This window comes from Pelophylax lessonae (assembly GCF_965119305.1).
Source record: "Pelophylax lessonae genome assembly, chromosome: 1".
NCBI classification, from domain to species: Eukaryota; Metazoa; Chordata; class Amphibia; order Anura; family Ranidae; genus Pelophylax; species Pelophylax lessonae.
In genome coordinates, this window is record NC_138768.1 from 300,038,153 (window position 1) to 300,061,062 (window position 22,910).

Genomic DNA, 22,910 nt, shown 5'->3' on the forward strand with positions numbered 1-22,910 from the left:
AGTGTATTTCCTCGCTAGCCCCCCTTCTGTCAAGCAGCGCTGGATAGGGACAGAGCGGCGCTTGTAGAGATCGCCACCCGCTCTGATTCCTCCTGCCTCCCCATTGGCTGCAGCCAATAACCAATAAGGAGGTTGACAAGTGCACCATGGGACCTTTAGTCCTGGAAGACTATGGGGGGAGAGAGAGAGAGATATTGAGATTGTGAGAGAGATTGTGAGAAAGACTGGAGCAGCACACTGTGAGCCAGGGACAGAGAGGCTGTGAGGATAACCCCCCTGCAATGCCAATTGCGGGCCTTGCCATGGGCAACTGAGAGTGAGTGGACATCTGTTCGGAGCAAGTGTTGCTCTGTCGCTGGGATTGGTGAGAGGCCCTTGCGGCCATTATCTTTGGCTGTTATTAATTGCAGTGTTGGCACTTTGAAAAAAATAAGTTGGTTTTGTGTCGCAGTTTGGGTACTTGGGCTCAAAAAGGTTCGCCATCACTGCCCTAGAGTAACTGCAATGTGTCCTCCAAAGGGAGGGATAATGGCGAAACCCCAACATAAAAAAAAAAAGAATTAGAAAAGGAAAATGTCTGCATAGAGGAGGAGATGATATAAAAAAAATACACAGGGGGAGAGCAGGGTGTCCTGAACAGCAGAGGACATCTTAGGTAGGGTCCAAAAACTACTAGCAACTGCCCACAGTAAGGTAATGCCGAGGGAGGGAACCCTGGGGAGAGCAAGAGAAAAATGGTTTAATAGGTAATGTCACGGTTCTTGCTGTGCCATGCAGACGGCCAGACATGGCCGCCGTAAGTACCTAACAGGGGATTTGAACTTTGATGTTCTGGGCATGTTATCCTGCCTCTGAGCCACACTTATATGGATCCACTCTTGTTTATCTGGCATTGCCTGCAGCACTAGGGGGCTTGACTTTACCTGAGAATGCTCCTGTCTCTCATTGTCCACCTAAAGCTAATTGCTCTTTTAAGCAAGGTATAAAACACTGCCTCTCCCTGAGAGCAGTATCAGTTCATTGTTCCTGGTTGACAGATTTAGTTCTTGTTTTCTTGTCCCCTGAGCTTGTTTTCCAGACTAACTCTGGCTTCTGTGCATGCCTCAGCTCCGCATTTATCCTGACTTGTGGCATCCATCGACTATGGGTTTTCTTGGACTTTCCTTCCATTTGTATTCCTGCCAGTACTGCTAATTGGAGAACCTTTCCTGCCAAGTTCACCCCCGTTCACAGATTTACAGCCCCGGTGGCTTCCTTACCTGGTCACCTTGGACTGTGGAAATTTGCAAAGACCTGCATAAGACCTACCCTGAAAAAAGGACCTACTGTTATTTTCGGGGAGGGTTGCAATATAAGCCCTACCCTGAAAAAAAAACATAGTTTAGTGTTTGTAAAATCCTAGAATCCACTTTTATACTGTTTTATATATTGTCCAATGTGTGTTTCTGTAATCTAATAGTGTGAAATACCTTCGGTACAGTGCCACCCGGCGCTCAGCTGATTCCCCGCTCTGCTCTTCTCCTCTTCTCATAACTATTAGTGGGGGATCTCAGCCCCTTCCCCTCTGCAGTGTTCAGAGCGGGTCACAGAAACGCGAGCGTATATTAGAATAGTGTGAAATACCGTTTGTTACAGCGCCGCTCAGGACCCCCAGCTGTCAGCGGGGGAGAAGAGAAGGAAGAGCAGTGGGAAATCAGAGCAGAGCGGCGTGGTACCGAAGGTATTTCACACTATTATAATATAATGCTTGGCACTTCTGTGACCCGCTCTGAGGGGAGGGGCTGAGATCCCCTATTGACAGCTACCGTATGAGAAGAGAAGGAGAGGAGAGTAGAGCGGGAGATTAGCTGAGCAGTGCGGTACCGAAGGTATTTCACACTATTAGATTACAGGAAACACACACTGGACCAGTGGCGGCCCGTGCATAGGGGGTGCCAGGGCGCCGCCCCCCCTAAAAAAAAAAAGGAAAAAAAAAAAAGACAAAAAAAAACAATAAAGTTAGGAAAAAAAAAAAATTGGGTTCGCCGGCCTGACCGGCTTATGTGGTGGCTAAAGGGGGGGTGGGGTTTACCACCCAGAAGAGGCACCGATTGGCTGCCTTCTGGGGCGTAACCTGGGCGCAGAAAAGAGCGCTTGGCCACCCCCACCTGGCTGTGATTGGTCCAGACTCCAGCCTGGACCAATCACAGAAGGACATCATCTGGTCACGTGACGCGTGGTGCGGTGCACTGCCCCGGCGCCACGATCACCGCTTCCGCCTTCCGGGTTCCATTCCTTCCCGGGCCACGGCTGAGAGAAGATAGAAGACTCCCGAGTCCCGTCCGCTCAGAGCACTCGCCGACGCTGAGTCGGCGCCTGACCAGGAGGACCAGTGCAGGACCAGGAGGAGACCAGGAGTCGGATCGGGCGGCGGCGGCGGGCCTTCTTCGTGGACGGACGGCAGACCGCATTCGGATCCAGGCCTCAGGTCGGAAGAGAGAGAAGAGTCCAGCCCTGTGCAGCAGCAGCCCGGTAAGTCCTCAGTCCTCCTCCTCCTCCTCAGGCCTCTGTCCACTCACAAAAAAATGCATGCCTTGCCATTGCCATCCATGCCATTGCCATCCATCCATGCCATTGCCATCCATCCATGCCATTGCCATCCATCCATGCCATTGCCATCCATGCCAATGCCATCCATGCCATTACCATCCATCCATGCCATTGCCATCCATGCCATTGCCATCCATGCCATTGCCAGCCATCCATCCATGCCATTGCCATCCATGCCATTGCCATCCATGCCATTGCCATCCATCCATGCCATTGCCATCCATGCCATTGCCATCCATCCATGCCATTGCCATCCATGCCATTGCTATCCATCCATGCCATTGCCATCCATCCATGCCATTGCCATCCATGCCATTGCCATCCATGCCATTGCCATCCATCCATCCATGCCATTGCCATCCATCCATGCCATTGCCATCCATGCCATTGCCATCCATCCATGCCATTGCCATCCATTGCCTGCCATCCATGCCATTGCCATGCCATTGCCTGCCATCCATGCCATGCCATTGCCTGCCATCCATGCCATGCCATTGCCTGCCATCCATGCCATGCCATTGCCATCCATTGCCTGCCATCCATGTCATTGCCATCCATTGCCTGCCATCCATGCCATTGCCATCCATTGCCTGCCATCCATGCCATTGCCATCCATTGCCTGCCATCCATGCCATTGCCATCTATTGCCTGCCATCCATGCCATTGCCATCCATTGCCTGCCATCCATGCCATTGCCATCCATTGCCTGCCATGCCATCCATGATGATAATGATATCTGCTGCAGATATCATCATCATGGATGGATGGATGGATGGACGGACCCAGGCCAGAACAGGTAGGTACAGGCAGGTCACGGTGCAAGATTTATCAAGTTACCCAGGCCGGGCCCAGACCAGAGTGTGCAGATATCATTATATATATCATCATGGATGGATGGATGATCCATCCATCCATGATGATATATATAATTATATCTGCACACTCTGGTCTGGGCCTGGCTTGGGATATTATTCTTGCACCGTGACCTGCCTGTACCTACCTGTTCTGGCCTGGCTTGGGTCCATTCATCCATGATGGATGAATAGACCCATGCCAGAACAGGTAGGTACAGGCAGGACATGTATGCTGGTCACTACATTGAAAGGGACATGTACGCTGGTCACTGCATTGAAGGGGGCATGTACGCTGGTCACTACATTGAAGGGGGCATGTACACTGGTCACTACATTGAAAGGGGACATGTACGCTGGTCACTACATTGAAAGGGGACATGTACGCTGGTCACTACATTGAAAGGGACATGTATGCTGGTCACTACATTGAAAGGGGCCTGTACGCTGGTCACTGCATTGAAAGGGGGCATGTACGCTGGTCACTACATTGAAAGGGGCATGTATGCTGGTCACTACATTGAAAGGGGCATGTACGCTGGTCACTGCATTGAAAGGGACATGTATGCTGGTCACTACATTGAAAGGGGCCTGTACGCTGGTCACTACATTGAAAGGGGGCATGTACGCTGGTCACTACATTGAAAGGGACATGTACGCTGGTCACTACATTGAAAGGGGCATGTATGCTGGTCACTACATTGAAAGGGGCATGTACGCTGGTCACTGCATTGAAAGGGACATGTATGCTGGTCACTACATTGAAAGGGGCCTGTACGCTGGTCACTACATTGAAAGGGGGCATGTACGCTGGTCACTGCATTGAAAGGGACATGTATGCTGGTCACTACATTGAAAGGGGGCATGTACACTGGTCACTACATTGAAAGGGACATGTATGCTGGTCACTACATTGAAAGGGGCCTGTACGCTGGTCACTACATTGAAAGGGGGCATGCACACTGGTCACTACATTGAAAGGGGGCATGTACGCTGGTCACTACATTGAAAGGGGCCTGTACGCTGGTCACTACATTGAAAGGGGGCATGTACGCTGGTCACTGCATTGAAAGGGACATGTATGCTGGTCACTACATTGAAAGGGGGCATGTACACTGGTCACTACATTGAAAGGGACATGTATGCTGGTCACTACATTGAAAGGGGCCTGTACGCTGGTCACTACATTGAAAGGGGGCATGCACACTGGTCACTACATTGAAAGGGGGCATGTACGCTGGTCACTACATTGAAAGGTGGCATGTACTGTGGGATTAGTGCTAGGGGGCCTGTACTGTGGGATTAGTGCTAGGGGGCCTGTACTGTGGGGTTAGTGCTAGGGGGCCTGTACTGTGGGGTTAGTGCTAGGGGGCCTGTACTGTGGGATTAGTGCTAGGGGGCCTGTACTTTGGGGTTTGTGCTAGGGGGTCTGTACTGTGGGGTTTGTGCTAGGGGGCCTGTACTGTGGGGTTTGTGCTAGGGGGCCTGTACTGTGGGGTTTGTGCTAGGGGACCTGTACTGTGGGGTTTGTGCTAGGGGGCCTGTACTGTGGGGTTTGTGCTAGGGGGCCTGTACTGTGGGGTTTGTGCTAGGAGGCCTGTACTGTGGGATTAGTGCCAAGGGGTCTGTACTGTGGGGTTTGTGCTGGCGGGGTCTGTACTGTGGGGTTTGTGCCACTCTGTCAGTGTATCCCATAATAGGGTGTCTCTCACAGTATATCCCATAATAGGGCCCCTGCTCCCTATTATGGGATATACTAGTACTGAGAGACCCCTTAATATGTGATATATTGGGAGAATTTGTTCACGCAAGCAAAATATAGGGGACAAAATGGGTGGAGTCTATAAGGGGTGTGGCTTCTGATAAATGGGAGGGGTCAAAATAGAAGGGCGGGGTCTTGCGCCCCCCCATCTTAAAACTTCACCAGCCGCCACTGCACTGGACATTATATAAAACAGTCATGGATTGCAGCATCTTACAAACACTAAACTAGGTTCACACAGGGGTATACTGACAGGCAGGTAGGGAGATAAGACCTACCCCAAAAATAAGCCCTACTGTGTCTTTTGATGCTAAAATTAATATAAGACCCGGGCTTTTGGGGAAACACTGTATATGCTGTTCTATGCACAAGCCTGACAATATTCTTTTGTTCATGTTCTAAGCCACATATATACGTAGAAATATTACTGAGTGCCAAAAGCATAATTGGGGTAATATGCTGTATATAAATATTTATAGTATATTTATCAACCATCAAGAGGCTAAAGATAAAGAGTAGTATGTAACTTGGGCAAAAACAATTGTGTGATTTCTCTCCACAAGCCCTACCACTCTCCTAGTTTTGCTGCAGAATCTATCCAGCAAGTGTCTGGTTGTGGTTAGACAAGGCAAAAACTAAGCTTACATTTTTTTCTTTTCCATTTTCTTTTCCTATCGCATTGTAAACTGGTACACAAAACCCCTTTTGCAAATGCATTCCTTTATAAAGACCTTTCTAAGCAGAACTCCAATCATGATAAAAAGTAACAAACTATGTAATGCTGCACACACACAAACCTTTTCATTTTTTGCATTTGTACTTGCAAGATTTACTGTCAAATGGGATTTTATTTAAGTTTAATAGCCAGTTTGTTTTTCTGTTCACAGATCCAGGACATTGCGACTGAATTTACTTTTGTCTACTCCAAAATGTATTTGTAGTTAGTGCAAAAACAAAAAGCAGATCATAGAAACTAGCTATTGAGAATGCAGTATACCTTTATTACAAAATTGGCCCTTTATGGCTGCATTCCCACTAATAAACGATAATGCATAGTAAAATGTGCGTTATCACAATGCATATCAATACATAGGTATATGCCACTCTACCACATATACACAGCAAACAAAAGCACTATATATATGCTATAGCTCTATGCATATACCCTGTGTGTTGTGGTTTGGTGTGTTGACAAAAATGTTGCAGATGCCGGTTTTTGTATGAAGAGGCATACTGACAGCCAGATGAAAATTAATGGACTGCTTCAATGCATGCAAACAAAAAAAATGCACATGACACATGTGCCCTTTCAACAGTTTGAATGGGCTATTATATTTTTTCTGCAGTATGAAATGTACTAAAAGCAAAGAATAGAAGCATACATATACCTTGTAGTCAAACTGTACATCCATATACTTTCCAAATCTGCTTGAGTTGTCATTACGAAGAGTTTTGGCATTTCCAAAAGCCTGGGAAATATCAAATGTAAAAATTAGTGTTTCACTTTTACTATGAAACTTATACAAACTAAAGGTAATTTTATGTGTTGTTTATCCACCTCCAGAACAGGATTGGAGAGAAGAAGTCGATCTCTAATTGTTTGAAGCTTTTCTGTGGTTGGACATGCCATTGCCAAGTACTGAAGGATTTTCTTTGATGTTTCAGTTTTTCCAGATCCACTTTCTCCAGAGATGAGGATAAAATGATTGTTTCGTTCAGAACACATTACCCTATATGCATTATCTGCAATAGCATAGCTAAAGAAAGGCAGAACACAGAAATGTATAAAAGTTCTCAAAGACAACACAGACACATCATTCCACATTCCAAAGATTTACAGTAGCTTTCAAAACTGTACATTAATTTCATGCCTAATGTTACCTTTGATAGTCAAAACCCCTCTTATAATATTGGTTTCATTTTGTTAAAGCCCAACTCCAGCCAAAATTTTTTTGTTTTGTTTTGTTTTGTTTTTTTTAGAGGTTCTGTCTGTGACTATTTCCTCTCACTTCCTGTATATATTATTCATAGGCAATACCATAAATGTGTAGAAAAGTGGGGCCAAAAATTCATAAAACAAACCTACTGTATATCCAATTAACACACCTCTTACACACATGTGCCCAAGGGTAAAATAAATCTTTATTAATTCAAAAGTATAGAAAAACACAATGAACAAAAATCAACATAAGCCCAACCTCCTCACAAATAACTAACCAGATAAAAACATTTAAAAATGTAATTCAACACAAACACCTGACTAAAATCCTCCAGATCCCTGACCCAGCTGTGTGGATCTCAAGGTGCATATATTTGCTTTCACATGTCCTATTTAGCACTGGCCCCGCAGGGCCTCCTGAATAATGACTTGACAGGCTCCCCTGATTACCAGCACACGGTTACCTTGAGATATAGTTCATTGATCCCTCCTTGCTCCTGATGGCTCGTCACACAAACAGTCCAGGGGTGTTGTTTTTTTATTATGTTTATTTGTAACTCGGATAGGAGAAGGAAATAGTGGGATACTTCAGTTTGAACTATTCACATTTGCTGAGGACTTATATCTCTAAGCCTTCTAGGTTGATTGGAAGCAGCTAGGCTGCTTAATCCCCACTACCACAAGTGTAGAAAGGGTTAAGTCTCTTGCTCTTCACTTCCCAGCAAAACCCCTTATTGGATGATAACTTATCTTCAGGACACTCTCACTAGCATCCCCTTTCAAACGCCACCTGTCCACTGACTATCCTAGGAGCAGGGGTGGCCCCCCTCAGGTCAGGCCCCTTGACACAAGATTCCGTACTCACTCTACTGCAGAGACAGATCCGCCAGTGTCTCCCCTCCCTCTGGGACTCCTCTATCTAGATGAAAGACCTCAAGCACATGTGCTCCTGGCTTTTATACAGTATCTCAACATGCACCAAGGCACTTTCCCTCTGTCAATCATCAGGACTGTATCAAAAGCCTATCACCCATTTGTCAGGTTTCCTACCACTGTCCAACATGCATCCCTATTGGACCAGTGTGAAACACTCTCCAGACAGAATGAGTTGCATCCTGAGCACAATGAGCAGACCTTACTAACAGATCCTGCTCTCTGGTAGGCAGAGAATAATATAGATTTACCTACAGCTCTTCTAGTAAGCAGACAGAGCTCAAAACTATACTTTCTCACTAGCACCTACCTAGGAAGGTGCTACACCTACATAAAGGTAAACCTAAACCTTTTGACCAACTGAAATCAGAGTTTGCCTTTCCAAACCATATGTTATTCCGGAATTTTCAAATACGGCATGCATTACACATGCAAATTGCAGGTAATTATTCGGTGTTACCTACTCTGGACGCTCTGGCTGTGATATGCAGTGATTGACCCAGCAAAAAATAATATCCGTGTTTTATGACATGTTAATTACTCTATCTGCATCCCAGTTTGCCTGCTCCCTTAAGCCTAGATGGGGAGCGGAGGTAGGAGAGCTGGATAATGAGCATTGAAGTGAGGTGTTGGAAGCTAGTAAGTTAATGTCCCCTAAAATGTCAGATAGGCTTACTCAAGTTTACATCCTTCATAGATAATATCTTACCCTGCAGGAAATGGCAAAATTCTGCCTCTCCTGAAGCCACATGTGCCCTAAATGTCTGATCTCCACTGGCACCTTTGAACATCTTTTTTGTCACTGTCCTCCTATTCAGTGAATTTGGGCGTAAGTTGTCTAAATTCTTCACAACCAGAAAGTTTCTCTGGTGACAATGGATCCAAGGACAATGCCTATTGGGTGTTTTCCCCGATTCCGATATGAATAAACACACCATCAAGTTTGTGCTTTAAAAACTGTGTTTAGTGCCAGAAAGATGGTGGCTCAGAAATGGATACAGGCTATACCTTGAAGCCTGGATTTATGAAACCAACAATACTCTTCCTTGTTAAAAGGTGATCTATACGAATCTAGGCTGTCCGGGTAAATATAATCAAATGTGGGATAGCTACAGTCTCTGTCGACCTGTAACTCATAGTGGTTTAGTAGACCTTGATGCTCTCAACAGTGTAAACTAAATTTTGAGCTGCTTTTAATTTGCTTGTGGAATTACATCCCTCACCATACTTTGGCAAACTGTGCTGTTACTCCTCTGAAAGTATGAATTGTTTATTATGGCCTGTCTGAGGGGTTTATCTGTGTGTCAATATCATTCTCCTTTTTTTTTTCTCCATTTTTTTTTTTTGTGTTGTCACACTGTGAACTGGTGTTGCCATATTCGAACCTTAATGTCATCAGTTTGTTTTTGCTGTTGGGTTCTATACCAATGTATGTCATATTACTTACATCTATATTTTGTAACTTGTAAGAAACTTAAAAAACCTTGTTTGCTGGTAAAAAAAAAATTAAATTCCTAGAGTTTAAGGCCTTAGCCAATTAGAGATGTATATAATCCATTCCTAAATCTGGAACCAGGCCCAAAAATCATACTATGTAAATCTATATACTGTATGGAGAAAAGTGATCATTCAAATCACATAGAAATGCATAAATGGTGCATTGTATTTAAAGCGGAGTTCCACCTGTTTTGGTGTTTATTAAAAAGTGTAGCTGCTGCCTTTAATTAACAAACACTCACCTGTCCCACAGTCCAGCGATGGGCTGGCGGGAGCCTCGGTCCTCTCCCTCTTCTCCCTGCAGCGCCATCATCTCTAGTGTGGGCACCCGGCTGTGACAGATTGCAGCTTCACAGCGAGTCGCGTTGCGTGTCCTGAGTGGACAGACAATCTTCTGGGACCTGTGACCTGTCCCAGAAGGTTGCAGGAAGGGAGGGGGAGAGGAGAACTTCTGCTTGAGTGGGAGCGGGTACCTGTCAAATCTAGGAACCCCCCCCCAAAAAAAAATGACATGCCAAATGTAGCATGTCAGGGGGTCAGGAGGTCTTAAAGGGGAAGTTCCACTTTTGGGTGGAACTCCGCTTTAAAGTTGATTATTGTTATGAAAAAGAAGAAGTGCACTTATAGTGCCACAAAAAAAAGAAAATTTAGTATAGAGGTGATGTCTAAGAAGAGAGAGAGAGAAAGTAAAGGAGGCAAACAAAGGTGAAGAAGATGCAGAAAGAGCTGGGAGCAGTGACAAGAGACAGAAATAAGGAAGTAACACCCAGAAATACTGGTCCACACGATCATATGTATGTATGTGTGTGTGTGTATATATATTTACAGCAGGTAAAATAGGTATTGAACATGGCACCATTTTTCTAGGTAAATATATTTCTAAAGGTTTTATTTAAATTAAAATTTCACTGCATTGGGGTAACAACCCATGCAATCAATGCATACAAAGAAACTACATCAAATATGTTCAGAAATTAGGTTATGTGTAATAAAATGGAATTACACAGGGAAAGAGTATTGAACACATAAACAAAGGGAGGTACAGAAAGGTATGGAAAGCCAAGACACCAGTTGAAATCTATCAGAAATGATAAAGCAAATCAGAACCTTGTCAGTGCAAATTAATATCATCTGGTTCAGTCTCAACTGATGACCTATAAAAAAGGGTTTCTTTACCAAGGTGTCAAACAAGAAACATTTAATAATGGGTAAAAGCAAAGAGCTCTCTCAAGACCATCACAACCGTATTGTTGCAAAACATACTGATGGCATTGGTTACAGCAGGATTTCTAAATTGCTGAAGTTTCCAGTGAGCACTATTGGGGCCATAATCCAGAAATAGAAAGAACATAATTTCACCATAAATCAGCCACAACCAGGTGCTCCTCACTTGATTTCTGACAGAGAAGTGAATAAATTATTGGGAAGAGTAGTCCTTGAGCCAAGTACCACTTGTGCAGAGCTTCAGTAAGACTAAAGCCTAGTACACACGCAACGAATTTCTGCCGACCGGTCGTCCATCTGTTGTCCAGAGTGGTGTTTTGTTTGTTGGAATGTGCCTAGACTGCACATGAATTTTCCCGCATGACAAAATTCTACTTCAGAAGTGATGTCATGTGTTGGTTTGCTTTCTTTGTGTTATTTCTTCTCTGAGCATGCAAAGTCTTGCTCATAAGATTTTTCCCTGTCGAAATCTGTACTGACTGCACGAAAATCGGACGTGTTTTGACGGAGGACAAACATTTTATAGCCTGCACACCAGATTTTTTTCGGCCAAAAAGTCGGAGTCGGTTGTCGGAAGCATCATACTAACAAGCCGAAAATCGGCAGATCGGTCGTCGGGCGAAAATACCCGGCCGAATTTTGACTCGTGTGTACGGGCCTTTAGAATTAGCAGGTACAATTGTTTCAAAGAAAACACTCAACTGCCATGGCCTGCATGCTCGCTCACCACGCAAGATTGCATTGCTGAAGAAAAAGCATGTTGAAGCTCGTTTAAATTTTGCTGCACAATATTTAAACAAGCCTGTGAAATAAATGGGAGAATATAGTCAGGTCAGATGAGCCCAAAATTTAACTCTTTGGATAGCATAATTGGAGGTCAAATGGTACTGCACATCTCCCAAAAAACACCATACCAACAGAGAAGTTTGGAGGTGGAGAGATCATGGTGTGGGGCTGTTTTTCAGCATACGGTACTGTCAAACTTCATGTCATTGAAGGAAGGATGAATGGAAAAATGTACCAAGACATTTTGATAAAAATCTGCTGCCATTTACCAGGATGATTAAGATGAAACGAGGGTGGAAATTTCAGCAAGACAATGATCCCAAACACAAAGGCAAGGAAACTCTTAATCAGTTAAAAAGAAAGAAAATAAAGCTGCTGGAATGGCCCAGCCAATCACCTGACTTGAATCCAATGGAAAATCTACGGAATGAACTAAATATCAGAAGTCCTAAAATAGGCCCACAAAGCCTTCAAGATTCGAAGTCTGTTTGTGTGGAAGAATGCGCCAAAATCACACCTGATGAACGCATGTGACTAGTTTCTCCATACAGGAGGAATCTTGAAGCTGTCATTACTAACAAAGGATTTTGTACAAAGTATTAAAAAAATTTCAGTTAGCGTCTTCAATACTTTTTCCCTATGTCATTCCATTTTATTACACATAACCTAATTTCTGAACTTATTTGTTTTGGTTTCTTTGTATATTTGGATTGCATGGGTTGTTACTGACATGCAGTGAAAATTTCATGTCAGTAGCACCTTTAGAAATATATTTACCTAGAAAAATATTGACGTGTTCAATACTTATTTTATCAGCAATACACAGTATTTAAATTATTGTCAGGGAAGGCTTACCCATAGCACAGGTGAAGTTTCCAGGCACATATGTATGCACAGGCCGCCAACTGACTGGGCAGATGTGCTATTTAAACAAGGCTGCAGCATTGGCTCATTGCTGTTTGGTCTACAGCTTCTGTGTGCTTTATTCCTGACTCCTGCTTCTGACCTCTGATCTTCACCCAGCTTGCTCCTGATCATGCTTGTCTGCTACCGGCCTTGACCTCAACTTGTCTCTGGATTCTGCTTCCTGTTCTTGCTTGATCTGCCTCACCATTGCTGACAATGGACTGTGACTCGACTAACCTGCTGCCTGCAGTTTATGCCTGATCTGCCCGACTGTTACCGACCCAGCTTGTCTAACCCTGCATCCAGCTCAACCACCCTGATACAGCTCCCTCAGTCCAGGGAGCTCACATGTGGCTCTGCTGCTGGCCTGCTGCCACATCTGCCTGCTGACAATTGCTACCCATGCAGACTACTGGACTGATCACAGGCATTTATACCCAGCTGTGCTCTCTTGGCTACTGTCTCACTACCAGCGGCCCCCAAACCAGAGCTGTATGAGAGACCTTCCTCGTCATGCCAGGCTCACTAACCAGGTACATGACAATTATTTACCGTATTATATTTATACACTTAGACTCAATAAGAGTACAGCAAGCTTTATATATAAACCATTTCAAATCTTCATGAAGCATTTGAAGCCTTTAGAGTGACTGCAACCTTTTTTTTTTTTTTTTTTTTTTTTTTTTTCAAATAGGCATGCTATACTTACCTACTCTGTGCAAGGGTTTTACACAGAGCTGCCCCGACTGTCCTTTTCTGTGTTCCCCTGCCAGCACTCCTGGCTTCACCTCTTCTGTGAGTGCCCCCATAGGAAGCTGCTTCCTATGGGGGCACTCAAGCTGGCTCAATCCCAAGCCATGCTGCCTGCGTCTATATACACACAGGCAGTGCGGCTTGTTCCTGTTGCCTGCTCCCTCTTCACATGATTTGATTGCCTGCAGTGAAGCCAATGGCTCCCTCTGCTATTAAATTGCCCTGTGAGGAGGGAGAGCGTGCTGCTCTTGGGCACAGAGCTGGATTGAGATCTGACTCAGGTAAGTATAAGGGGGATGGGGGAGTCCTGTGGCATAGAATGTTTTTTACCTTAATGCAGAGAATGAAACCTTAAAAAGTGTTACTAATCTCAGACCCTGCATTCACTATATCTGGTCTCCCACAGTACACAGAACATGGAAATGCAATTATTTTAATAAATATAAACTGCTAAATACCTTTTCTCATCAGCAGTATATAGCAGTCGTGTGACTTCTATCAGTGTCTGGCATAGCACTGGTTAAAGCTTGTAAAAGAAGGGGAGGATCAGAGAAGACAGGATAAAACAGTCTTTTTACACAATGCTGCGGATTAACCCCTTAGGTTCCACAGTGGGTATAACAAGCATGCTTTACTGCATATACAGTCAAAATTTACTGTTGGGGGTTTAGTAACACTTTAAGCCATTAAAACACTTTAAAAACACCCCACAATTCCAGTTTGGATAAGAAGAGCATAGACTAACGTTCCGATTCTCACTTTATCATAGTGCTAGCAAGCCTGTCAAAAAAGATGTAGATTATTAAGATGTAGATTACCATTGCTTACCACTCCTTCCTAAAATGCCTGTTTCTTGGCTGTCAGACTGTCCTTTTCGACCCTGGATTTGGCCCCTCTGCTTCAGTGCTCTCCCTGGGATATAACAAGGGGAAAGTTGCAGTCTCAAACCCGCCATATTGCCTTATGTTAAAGTAAAATCCCTGGAGGCTTGGGCAGAGGATGCTGAGAATCACAAATGGAAGAATAATCTGCAAATCCTGGGCCTCCCTAAAGGGGCTGAGGGTAATGTCCCTACAGCCTTTACTGAGCGGCTCCTGACCACATTGCTCCCTAATGCTTGCTTTTCCTCATTTGTCACAGTGGAGAGAGCATTGCATATTAGCTACTGGGGGTTCCCCCTTGCACCTTCATCTTTAGCTGCTCCACTTTAAGAGTCTGGTGCTCAGAGAGGTCAGTGCCCTGGTAGAGCTCTACTATGAGTATGATTATTCTGTGGAAACCCAACGACAACGGAAGTCCTTTGAAGTACAGTATATTATTCCCAGCCAAATTGCTGGTGGAAGATGGTGAGACAGTCAGATTCTTCACTTCTCCAAAGGAGGCCTCTGCCTGGGTAGAGACTATTAGTCGGTGGTGAGTGGGTCCATGAGCCATTGTGCGTTGTTGGATACATGAATCTGTGGTGCCTCCACAATTTAGGTGCAGTCCCTCTGCAGTGAAGAACTTTGCCACCTTTTTGTTCCTATACCTTTACAGTGCCCTGTTCCCTGGGGTGCCAGAGAATATTTTGTGGAAGCCATGTCAGAATCGTTATAGTGCCTGTGTACTCTACTGCATACCTAGCCATTATCCACATTGCTCCATTGTTAATTCATGGCTAGGCCATTGCAGAACATTTTGCTGTTTTAAACTTAGTTTTTGGATCCCTCCTGGATACATTTGCACTAATTTAAGTTTTAGCCCCCGATGTATGCCGGGAGACTGCACCTGCTTTTTATTTCTGACTCCTGGATAGTTGGGTGTTGGGGTAGGGGAGGAGGTGGGGTATATGGGGTTTTTTTGTGTTATTGTTTGCCAGTCAGTATTTAGTGGTGAGGTACTTGATCTTCATGTTTTGGTGCCTTCTGTATCTATTGGATGTGTACGATGGTATGAGTCCAACTTTAGGTCTTCCCTTTTTTTCTTTCCTGATTATATGTCTTTTGATTTATGTTTATCATCCTATATTACCACTATGATATTGGCCAGGGATTCTTTTATACAGCTTAAATTCCTACATAGAGCCTATTATACCCTTCAGAGATTGACAGCCATCTACCCTGATGTCTCATCGTCTTGCCCCCATTGCGGTATGCTGGAGGCATCCTTTTACACGTGGTTTGGTCCTGTCCGTCACTCCAATTGTTTTAGGAGCAGGTGCTGGGTGACCTTAATAAGGTTACTGACTTGGCCCTCGAGTTGGACCCCAAATGTCTATTACTTAACATATTTTGAAGACCAAGCTATGGGAAGGTATACTAAATTATTTATCTGTTATGCAGCCTATTACACACGTAGAGAAATACTTCTTAGATGGAAGGCTCCTGCACCGCCGACTGTTTCAGCGTGGCAAGCCACTTTTTTTCTATTTAATAAATGTTTATTGCAAGAAATTCACAATATCTGAACAATTAAAAGGCGTTGTAGTATTATAACATACACTGAACAATTACGGGTTACAGTGGTAAGTATCCAGTGATTTACAGAGCATTTCTTACATTAGCAGTCAGAAATACACCATTCAGTATTAATGTCGTCCGTTATCAGGAAGTCCTAAATTCGTGTTTGGGAGGTAGAAAGAATAGTGGAAAGAAATGGATTAGTGGGAAAGGAAAAGAAAAAAAAAGAAGAAAAGGGGAAGGGGTTCCTGCTCAGAGTACACTTTAAAAAAAATGTAAAGTATGTATAACCAAAGATATTATTAGGTTTGAGAAATTATTGCAGCATATGTTGGTGAGTAAGTAAAGGACACCCAGCAGTTCCATATCTTGTGGGATACAGAGGTCAGACCTCTATTTTCAAAAGTGATGCCTTCCATATGGTAAATGTGCTCTACAGCCTGTAACCGTTGTTGAACTGTAGGAATAATTGGTTGTTTCCAATGTCAGGGATGACAGATTTAGCAGCATTGAGGAGATGGGGAGTAATGGATGTGCGATATGGGCCTGCTGGTTCTCCAACAGTGGTACAACACTTCCCAAGGGTCATCATTTACCCTGAATAATCTCAATATATTTTAGGATTGTGGTCCAAAACGAATGGATAAATGGGCAAAACCACCAGATGTGGGCATGGGTGGCTACTTCACCACATATGTATAATGCCATCTTGTTAACAGCTTATAATTGATCTTGATTTTCGAGGAGATAGAAGATGTGTGGGCTAGTCAAAGAATTTTTCTCTTTTGCGTAAGTGATAAAACTTGTTGTAAGTCCTTTTCCCATACGCTTATGAAGGTTGGAGTAATGACAGAGTTTGTATCTTTTAGAGCTTTATAAAATTGGGATACGGTTTTCTGAGGAGGCTGGTTGGCGTTTAGGATAAATTCCAGTTGGGTGAGGTCAGCCAGAGTACGTAGAGGATGAGGTATGGCTTAATGAATTGTTGCAATTAGGCATATCTCCAATAGTTCAAAAAGGAAAAGGAGGAGTATTGTATATAAGAGATATTATGCCATGTTCTTTCGTCACGTTGTGCAGAAGACTGGGTGTTTTAGGAAGCCAGCTGCAAAACTTAGGGTCTTGTTGTCCAGGGGTGAAGAGGGATTGGCACAATATTGGCATTAATGGAGAGTTGTAGGACCACTTATATATTTTTTGCATACTAGCCCATAAGCTTAGAGTGGATCTCGGTAAAGGGGAAGTGTACCGAGCAGACGTGACCTCTCTCTACACCATCATTTCCCACCATCATGGCCGGGAAGCAGTACAGCACTTCCTCCACGAAGATGCGTCTCTCCCTAGGAGACAACAGGAGTTTATCCTTAACCTCACGGATTATGCCATGGGCAGGCATAATTTCTTTTGGTTTGGGGGCACCCATTATGTCCAATGCAGAGGTGTGGCCATGGGGGCGAAATTTGCACCTTCTATGGCCAACCTCTTTATGGCCAGATGGGAGGATGAGGTGATCTATGGACAGAACATCCCCGAACTCCTCTATTGGGGGCGCTATATCGACGATATATTGTTAATTTGGGGTGGAGATAGGGACTCCTTAGAGTCCTTTTTCTCCACCCTGAATGGCAATGATTGTGGAATAGCCCTGAAGCATGACATCAGTGGGGAAGAAATACAATTTTTGGATCTAAGGATCCGGGTCGAGAACAATAGGCTGATTACATCTACGTTCTTTAAGGAAACGGACCGTAATGGGTTTATTAGCCTGGAAAGTTGTCATCACAGACCCTGGCTGAGGGGTGTCCCTAAAAGTCAATTCCGGAGGCTCAGGAGGAACTGTACGTTATTGCAGGACTTCCTTGAAGAGGCCCAGGTTCTGAAGGGATGCTTTTTGGACAGGGGCTATGGATCAGGTGAACTCGATTCCACTATTCAAATGGTAGCAGAGATGGATAGAGATTTGATTTTAAATCCAGATAGAGAGATTCCATCCGCCAATAAGGTGGGAGATGAGACTGTTAAGTTCTCACCCCGTTTCTCCTTTTTTACGTCCTTCTCCTCCCACCATTATATGGTGAAAAAGATTTTGGCCAGGCATTGGGTCATTTTGAAAGGGGACAGGGTTTTGGGACCCATCATACCCGATCACCCCTCAGTTATTTTTAGGGGCGCTCCTCCATTGAGGTTGAGGGTAGCACCTAATGTAATTGAGCCTCCTGTCAGACCAACGTTCTTTTTCGACAGGGAAGGATTTTACCCCTGCAGACGATGTGCTGTCTGCTCAATCAATCTTTTAAACAGAGAAAGTACACACAATTCTCGTACAATGCGACTAATTTAACATATGACGTCAAATGCTTTGCAACATGTTCTACGAAAAACGTAGTGTATCTGATCACCTGGCCTTGTGGGCTACACTACATAGGGCGTACTATTAGGGAGTTCAGGGTGAGAATGAACGAGCACATCGGGAATATCCGTAGGGGTTTCCCACGCACAATTTGTCGAAGCATTACGACAAATACCATGGGAGGGATCCCTCTGGGACCTCTTTTATGGTTATTGACCTTTTCAAATCCAACTGGCGAGGGAGTCACCTATGTAGGGGCATCTCGCAGTTGGAAACTAGGTGGATCTATCTTTTGAAATGCCTTAGACCATCTGGCTTGAACGTAGACCTTGATATTAATTCATTCATTAATAATAGCTAGCCTCTGATAAAACTTTTGCACTATGTGTGTTTAATGTTATAATTTTTAAATTTTTTATGCAGCCTGTATTATTATTCCATGGTTTGTAATGTATTGTCCTTCTGGCTTGTGACTGCGACTCAGAATTAAATCCCCCTTTTTTTTAGGTCAGATTTAGGCAATGATATTTATATCAATTTGCTTTCATCTGTAAGATCTTGGACGGTCAATACTGTTGATATTATTAATTTTTAATATCTCTTATGGATCTTCCCGATGGGTGATGCTTTTATGATCCTATATATTTATAGGTATTGGTAGATTATAGCCAATTTACATGTTTGATATAAATGACGTCTTCCACTCCCCCCTGATGACGCAGTTGCCTGCGAAACATGTAGGCGGAGTTTCCAGCAAGCGTCAACATCACAAGCCGGAACGGACTTGCCGCTTCACAGCGGTCACTTTTGCATCTGATGTTTTTACTGAAGGTCTTTTATACATATATACTTGGTGAGTGTATTTATTTTAAATACATTTTCATATGTTGGAACGTACTACACTATGGTCTTCCCCCTTTTTTGCATCCTAATATCCAGGAGAGGTGTTGTATGACTGTTCCTGTCTCTGGGATGTGATACCTGGATCTCTTGGGATTATCCATTGGCAGTTTCCGGGGCTGATCTTCCATTTTGAGCATAAGACGTTTGGTGACCATTGTGAGAGCAGTGGTCATATATATCCGGTAACAGGCCAATCGGCTACCTTTTGTGTGTTGGAGGTTCTCACTGTTCCAGTCACTGACCTTATGGACTTTCACTTACCAAGGTGTTTCTGGTGGATTTGATTGCTCCATATATCATCTTGAAGTGGACTCTTATTTTAATGAAATATATACACCAGTCAATTTATAGTGCTGCATTTTATTTCATATAAAGGGGAAGTGTAAACTGAAAGATTTCTGAATTTGATAGGTACCCACATCTGGGAAGTTATATCTGAGCCACACAGGCTATGTTCCAAATGTACCCATAGCTTATTATGAAGATGGTGTTTCAATCAGAGATTCCGATTAGTACAATAGCATAGAAATATTTTTTAAAATCAGGAAGGGCCAGCCCACCCTTCACTTTCATTCTGGTGAGTATGGAAAGGGAGGCTAGAGGATGCGAGTGATATCAGACATATTTGAGGACCACAGATGTCATTATTTTAAAGAAACTGTTAGGTACCTTAAAAGGTATCATCTGGAAAAGAATGAGCACCCTGGGCAACACATTCATTTTGATAACATTTATCCTTCCCAACCAAGAAGTGGCTAAATGGTTCCAATTGGGAAGATCTTGCCTAATGGAATTTAGAAGGGGAATATAATTTGTGCGAAACAATGTGGAGGGGTCAGCGGTTAATTGTATCCCCAAGTATTTAAGGGTATGGGGTTGCCAGGAGAATGGGAAGAATGGTTGTAATTTGTTTTGCTTCCATTCGGGGCATTGAAATATTAATTATTTCCGAATTATATAGATTTATTTTAAAATTACAGATTCTTCCAAAGTGGTTAAAAGCTTCCATAAGATTGGGTAGTGTGATGTTGGGGTGTTGGATATAGAATAACATTTTGTCTGCCTAAGCAGCATATTTGTGTTCAAATTTATCAACTTGTATTCCATGAATGTTAGGATTAAGGCGTATATGTGCCAGGAAGGGTTAAAGGGAGAGGGCAAATAATATAGGGGATAGGGGGCATCCCTGTCTGGTGCCGTTATGTAGTATAAACGTGTCACTCAGGGAACCATTAACCCTAATTTGTGCTTAGGGTGCATTGTACAGGGCCCCTATCATTCTCAACGGTATCAGGACAATATCCCCCCAGACAATATCCCCCGGACAATATCCCCCCGGAAAACATCCCCCTGGACATAATCCCCCCGGGAAAACATCCCCCCCCCCCCCCGCAATATCCCCTGGGACATAGGGTTAGGGTTAGAAGGTTAGGGTTAGGATTAGAGGGGGGATATTGTCTAGGGGGATATTGTCCAGGGAGGATATTGTCCGGGGGGATGTTGTCCCGGGGGGATATTGTCCGGGGGGATGTTGTCCAGGGGGATATTGTCCTAGAATCGTGTAAGATGCATTTCCTGGAGGAAAGCAATGTCACACTTAAGCCTTTTAGTTTCCCTTATACAAACTATGTCTCTTACCAGAGGTATGCAAACCTCATGTATTAATCGATATTAAATTAACGGTCACCATGGGGATCACAGAGAGAAATCCATGTAACAGCAAATACATACACTAGGGATATAGGGATATAGTGGGGGTATAGGAAGGGTAGGAGACAGTAGAAAGGTATAGAGAAAAGAGGGAAGAGGGGGAGGGGTGTGTAGGATAGGTGTTCAAAACATCTGAACAAGGCATGCAAATGTTTGCATTGCAAAAACAAAAGCAGGGGGCTACCATGTCTCCGGTAGCTATTACCTGATAGGCTTTTATGACCAATAAAAGTATGGCTAAAGACACAATGGTCAAAGGGGGGGGGCCATCGGGTGGGAGATCTCGCCCAAGACACATGGGAAACATCGGGGTCTGCCACCCCCCTTTTCCCCAGAGGTATCCATATGTTATGTATTTAAGCCAGCAAACTGTCTTAAATCTGCATAAAAAAACATCTCTAAATTAGTGTAAAGACAACCTTAAAAGACATTAAACCTGTCCTTGGCATTAGGACCAACATATAGGAACAGAAATATAAAAACAAATGAAAAAAAAATTGATCTTACAACAAAAATTTGGCCATGTATAATAAAATGGGGGGCTATGCTTGTTTAGCTGGTGATCGAGTTCACATCTTAACTGCTTGTTGGATCTCACCCGTTCCTGTGTGCATAAGAGAGTAGCTGAACGATGTTTCTTGGTAGCTTTTTGCCATTGAGGTTGGGGGAGAGGCTCCATTGTGTGAATGTCACCTTGCCATTCTGGCAATTCTGGGGGGGATATGTTGAGATCCATAAAGAATTTTCCCAGGGCTTCCGGAAAGTGGAGAGTAGCAGTGCGGCCATCTCTGGTCACAACAAGACAAGCTGGAAAACCCCAGCGGTATGTTATTGCATTGTTACAGAGCTTCTCAGTGAGAGGCCGCAGGACTCGCCGCCGTTCCAGTGTCTCTCTAGCCAGGTTGGGGAAGAATGGGAGAGTGACACCGTCAAACTCCAAGGATGAGGCCTCCTTCGCTTTAATCATAATCAGCTCTTTTTCTACATAAAAATGTAAGCGACAGATTATGTCTCTGGGCAACTCAGAGAACATGCTGCACAGCCGGAGAGCACGGTGGACTTTGTCAATCTTTATTGGGTTGTTGGCAGGGTTACCTAGTAATTTATTGAAGATTTCCTTAATCGTGGGTAGTAGATCAGTATCTCTAGTTGCTTCAGGGAGACGGATACGGATATTATTTCTCCAATTTCTGTTTTCTTGGTCTTCTATCTTATACATAGCCATTCTGTGTGCAATAGCAAGGCGTCTTGATTGTTGTTGTAGCTCCCTTATAGCATCCCCGTGATGGTCTAGGCGTTGCTCTGAATCCTCTACTCGCAGAAGAAAGGTCAGAACGAATGGCCAAGACTTCTTTTTTGATTACCTTTTCTAGGCCATGGAGCATTGCCGCCAGTTTTGGTGAGGAGACCGCTTACCAGGGCTCGCCACCTCTGACCTCCTCGGGGAGCATCTGTCCCTGTCCAAGCTGTAGGAGGAGGCCAGGGAGCTGTGGCGGGAAGGAGATCTATGATGAGAGGTGGAGCTAAGGCCATTAGGAGAGTGGCCTAGTTCCCCCAACGTCCAGGAAGTCTTTGGGTTCTGGAATCATTTGATGGTACCTGAGGATGGCTTTTTAAGTGGTAGGGACTTTGCGGTGCGTTCCCCCATGTCGACTCTTGTATTTTAGCGGTATAGCAGGGTGCTGTTGTAGCGCACAGGGGATACCTCCGGAGGAGTTCACCGGGAAAGAGTCCTCCCAGCTTCATGCAAAAACCACACCCCCAGCATATTATAAACATGTTATACTTGCCCTGTGAAGGGATTTTGCACAGAGCAGCCCAGATCCCCCTCTTCTCGGTTCCTCACTCCTGTTAAGTGCACCCACAGCAAACTGCTTGCTATGGGGGCAACCGAGCTGAGCCACAGCTCCCTTTGTCCATTCAGCCACTCCTTAAGTGATTATAAAGTCTCAGTTTTTTTAATTAAAAATAATAAACATGTTATACTTACTTGCCCTGTGAAGTGGTTTTGCACAGAGCAGCCCAGATCCTCTTCTTCTCGGTTCCTCCCTCCTGTTGAGCGCCCCCACAGCAAACTGCTTGCTATGGGGGCAACCAAGCTGAACCACAGCTCCCTGTGTCCACCCCCTTTCTCTCCTCATTGACTGACTGATTTTGATTGACAGTAGTGGGAGCCAATGGCGCTGAATTGCTGTCACAGCCAATGAGGAGGGGAGTCCTGGGCAGCCAAGTCACTCCTGCACCTTTGTTGGATCTAGATGGACCTCAT

The 22,910-nt window shown here is 44.2% G+C and overlaps 1 protein-coding gene across 1 annotated transcript in view; it reads right to left on the reverse strand.

The window, feature by feature from the left end:
- MYO1H (myosin IH) overlaps window positions 1–22,910 on the reverse strand; it is a gene marked incomplete at its 5' end in the record, with an annotated part of 168,547 nt that overhangs the window by 136,905 nt on the left and 8,732 nt on the right. Inside the window, 2 exons of the mRNA XM_082244127.1 lie at window positions 6,591–6,671; window positions 6,761–6,959. Of these exons, the coding sequence (XP_082100253.1) occupies window positions 6,591–6,671; window positions 6,761–6,959 (280 nt within the window). The remainder of the gene's footprint in view (window positions 1–6,590; window positions 6,672–6,760; window positions 6,960–22,910) is intronic.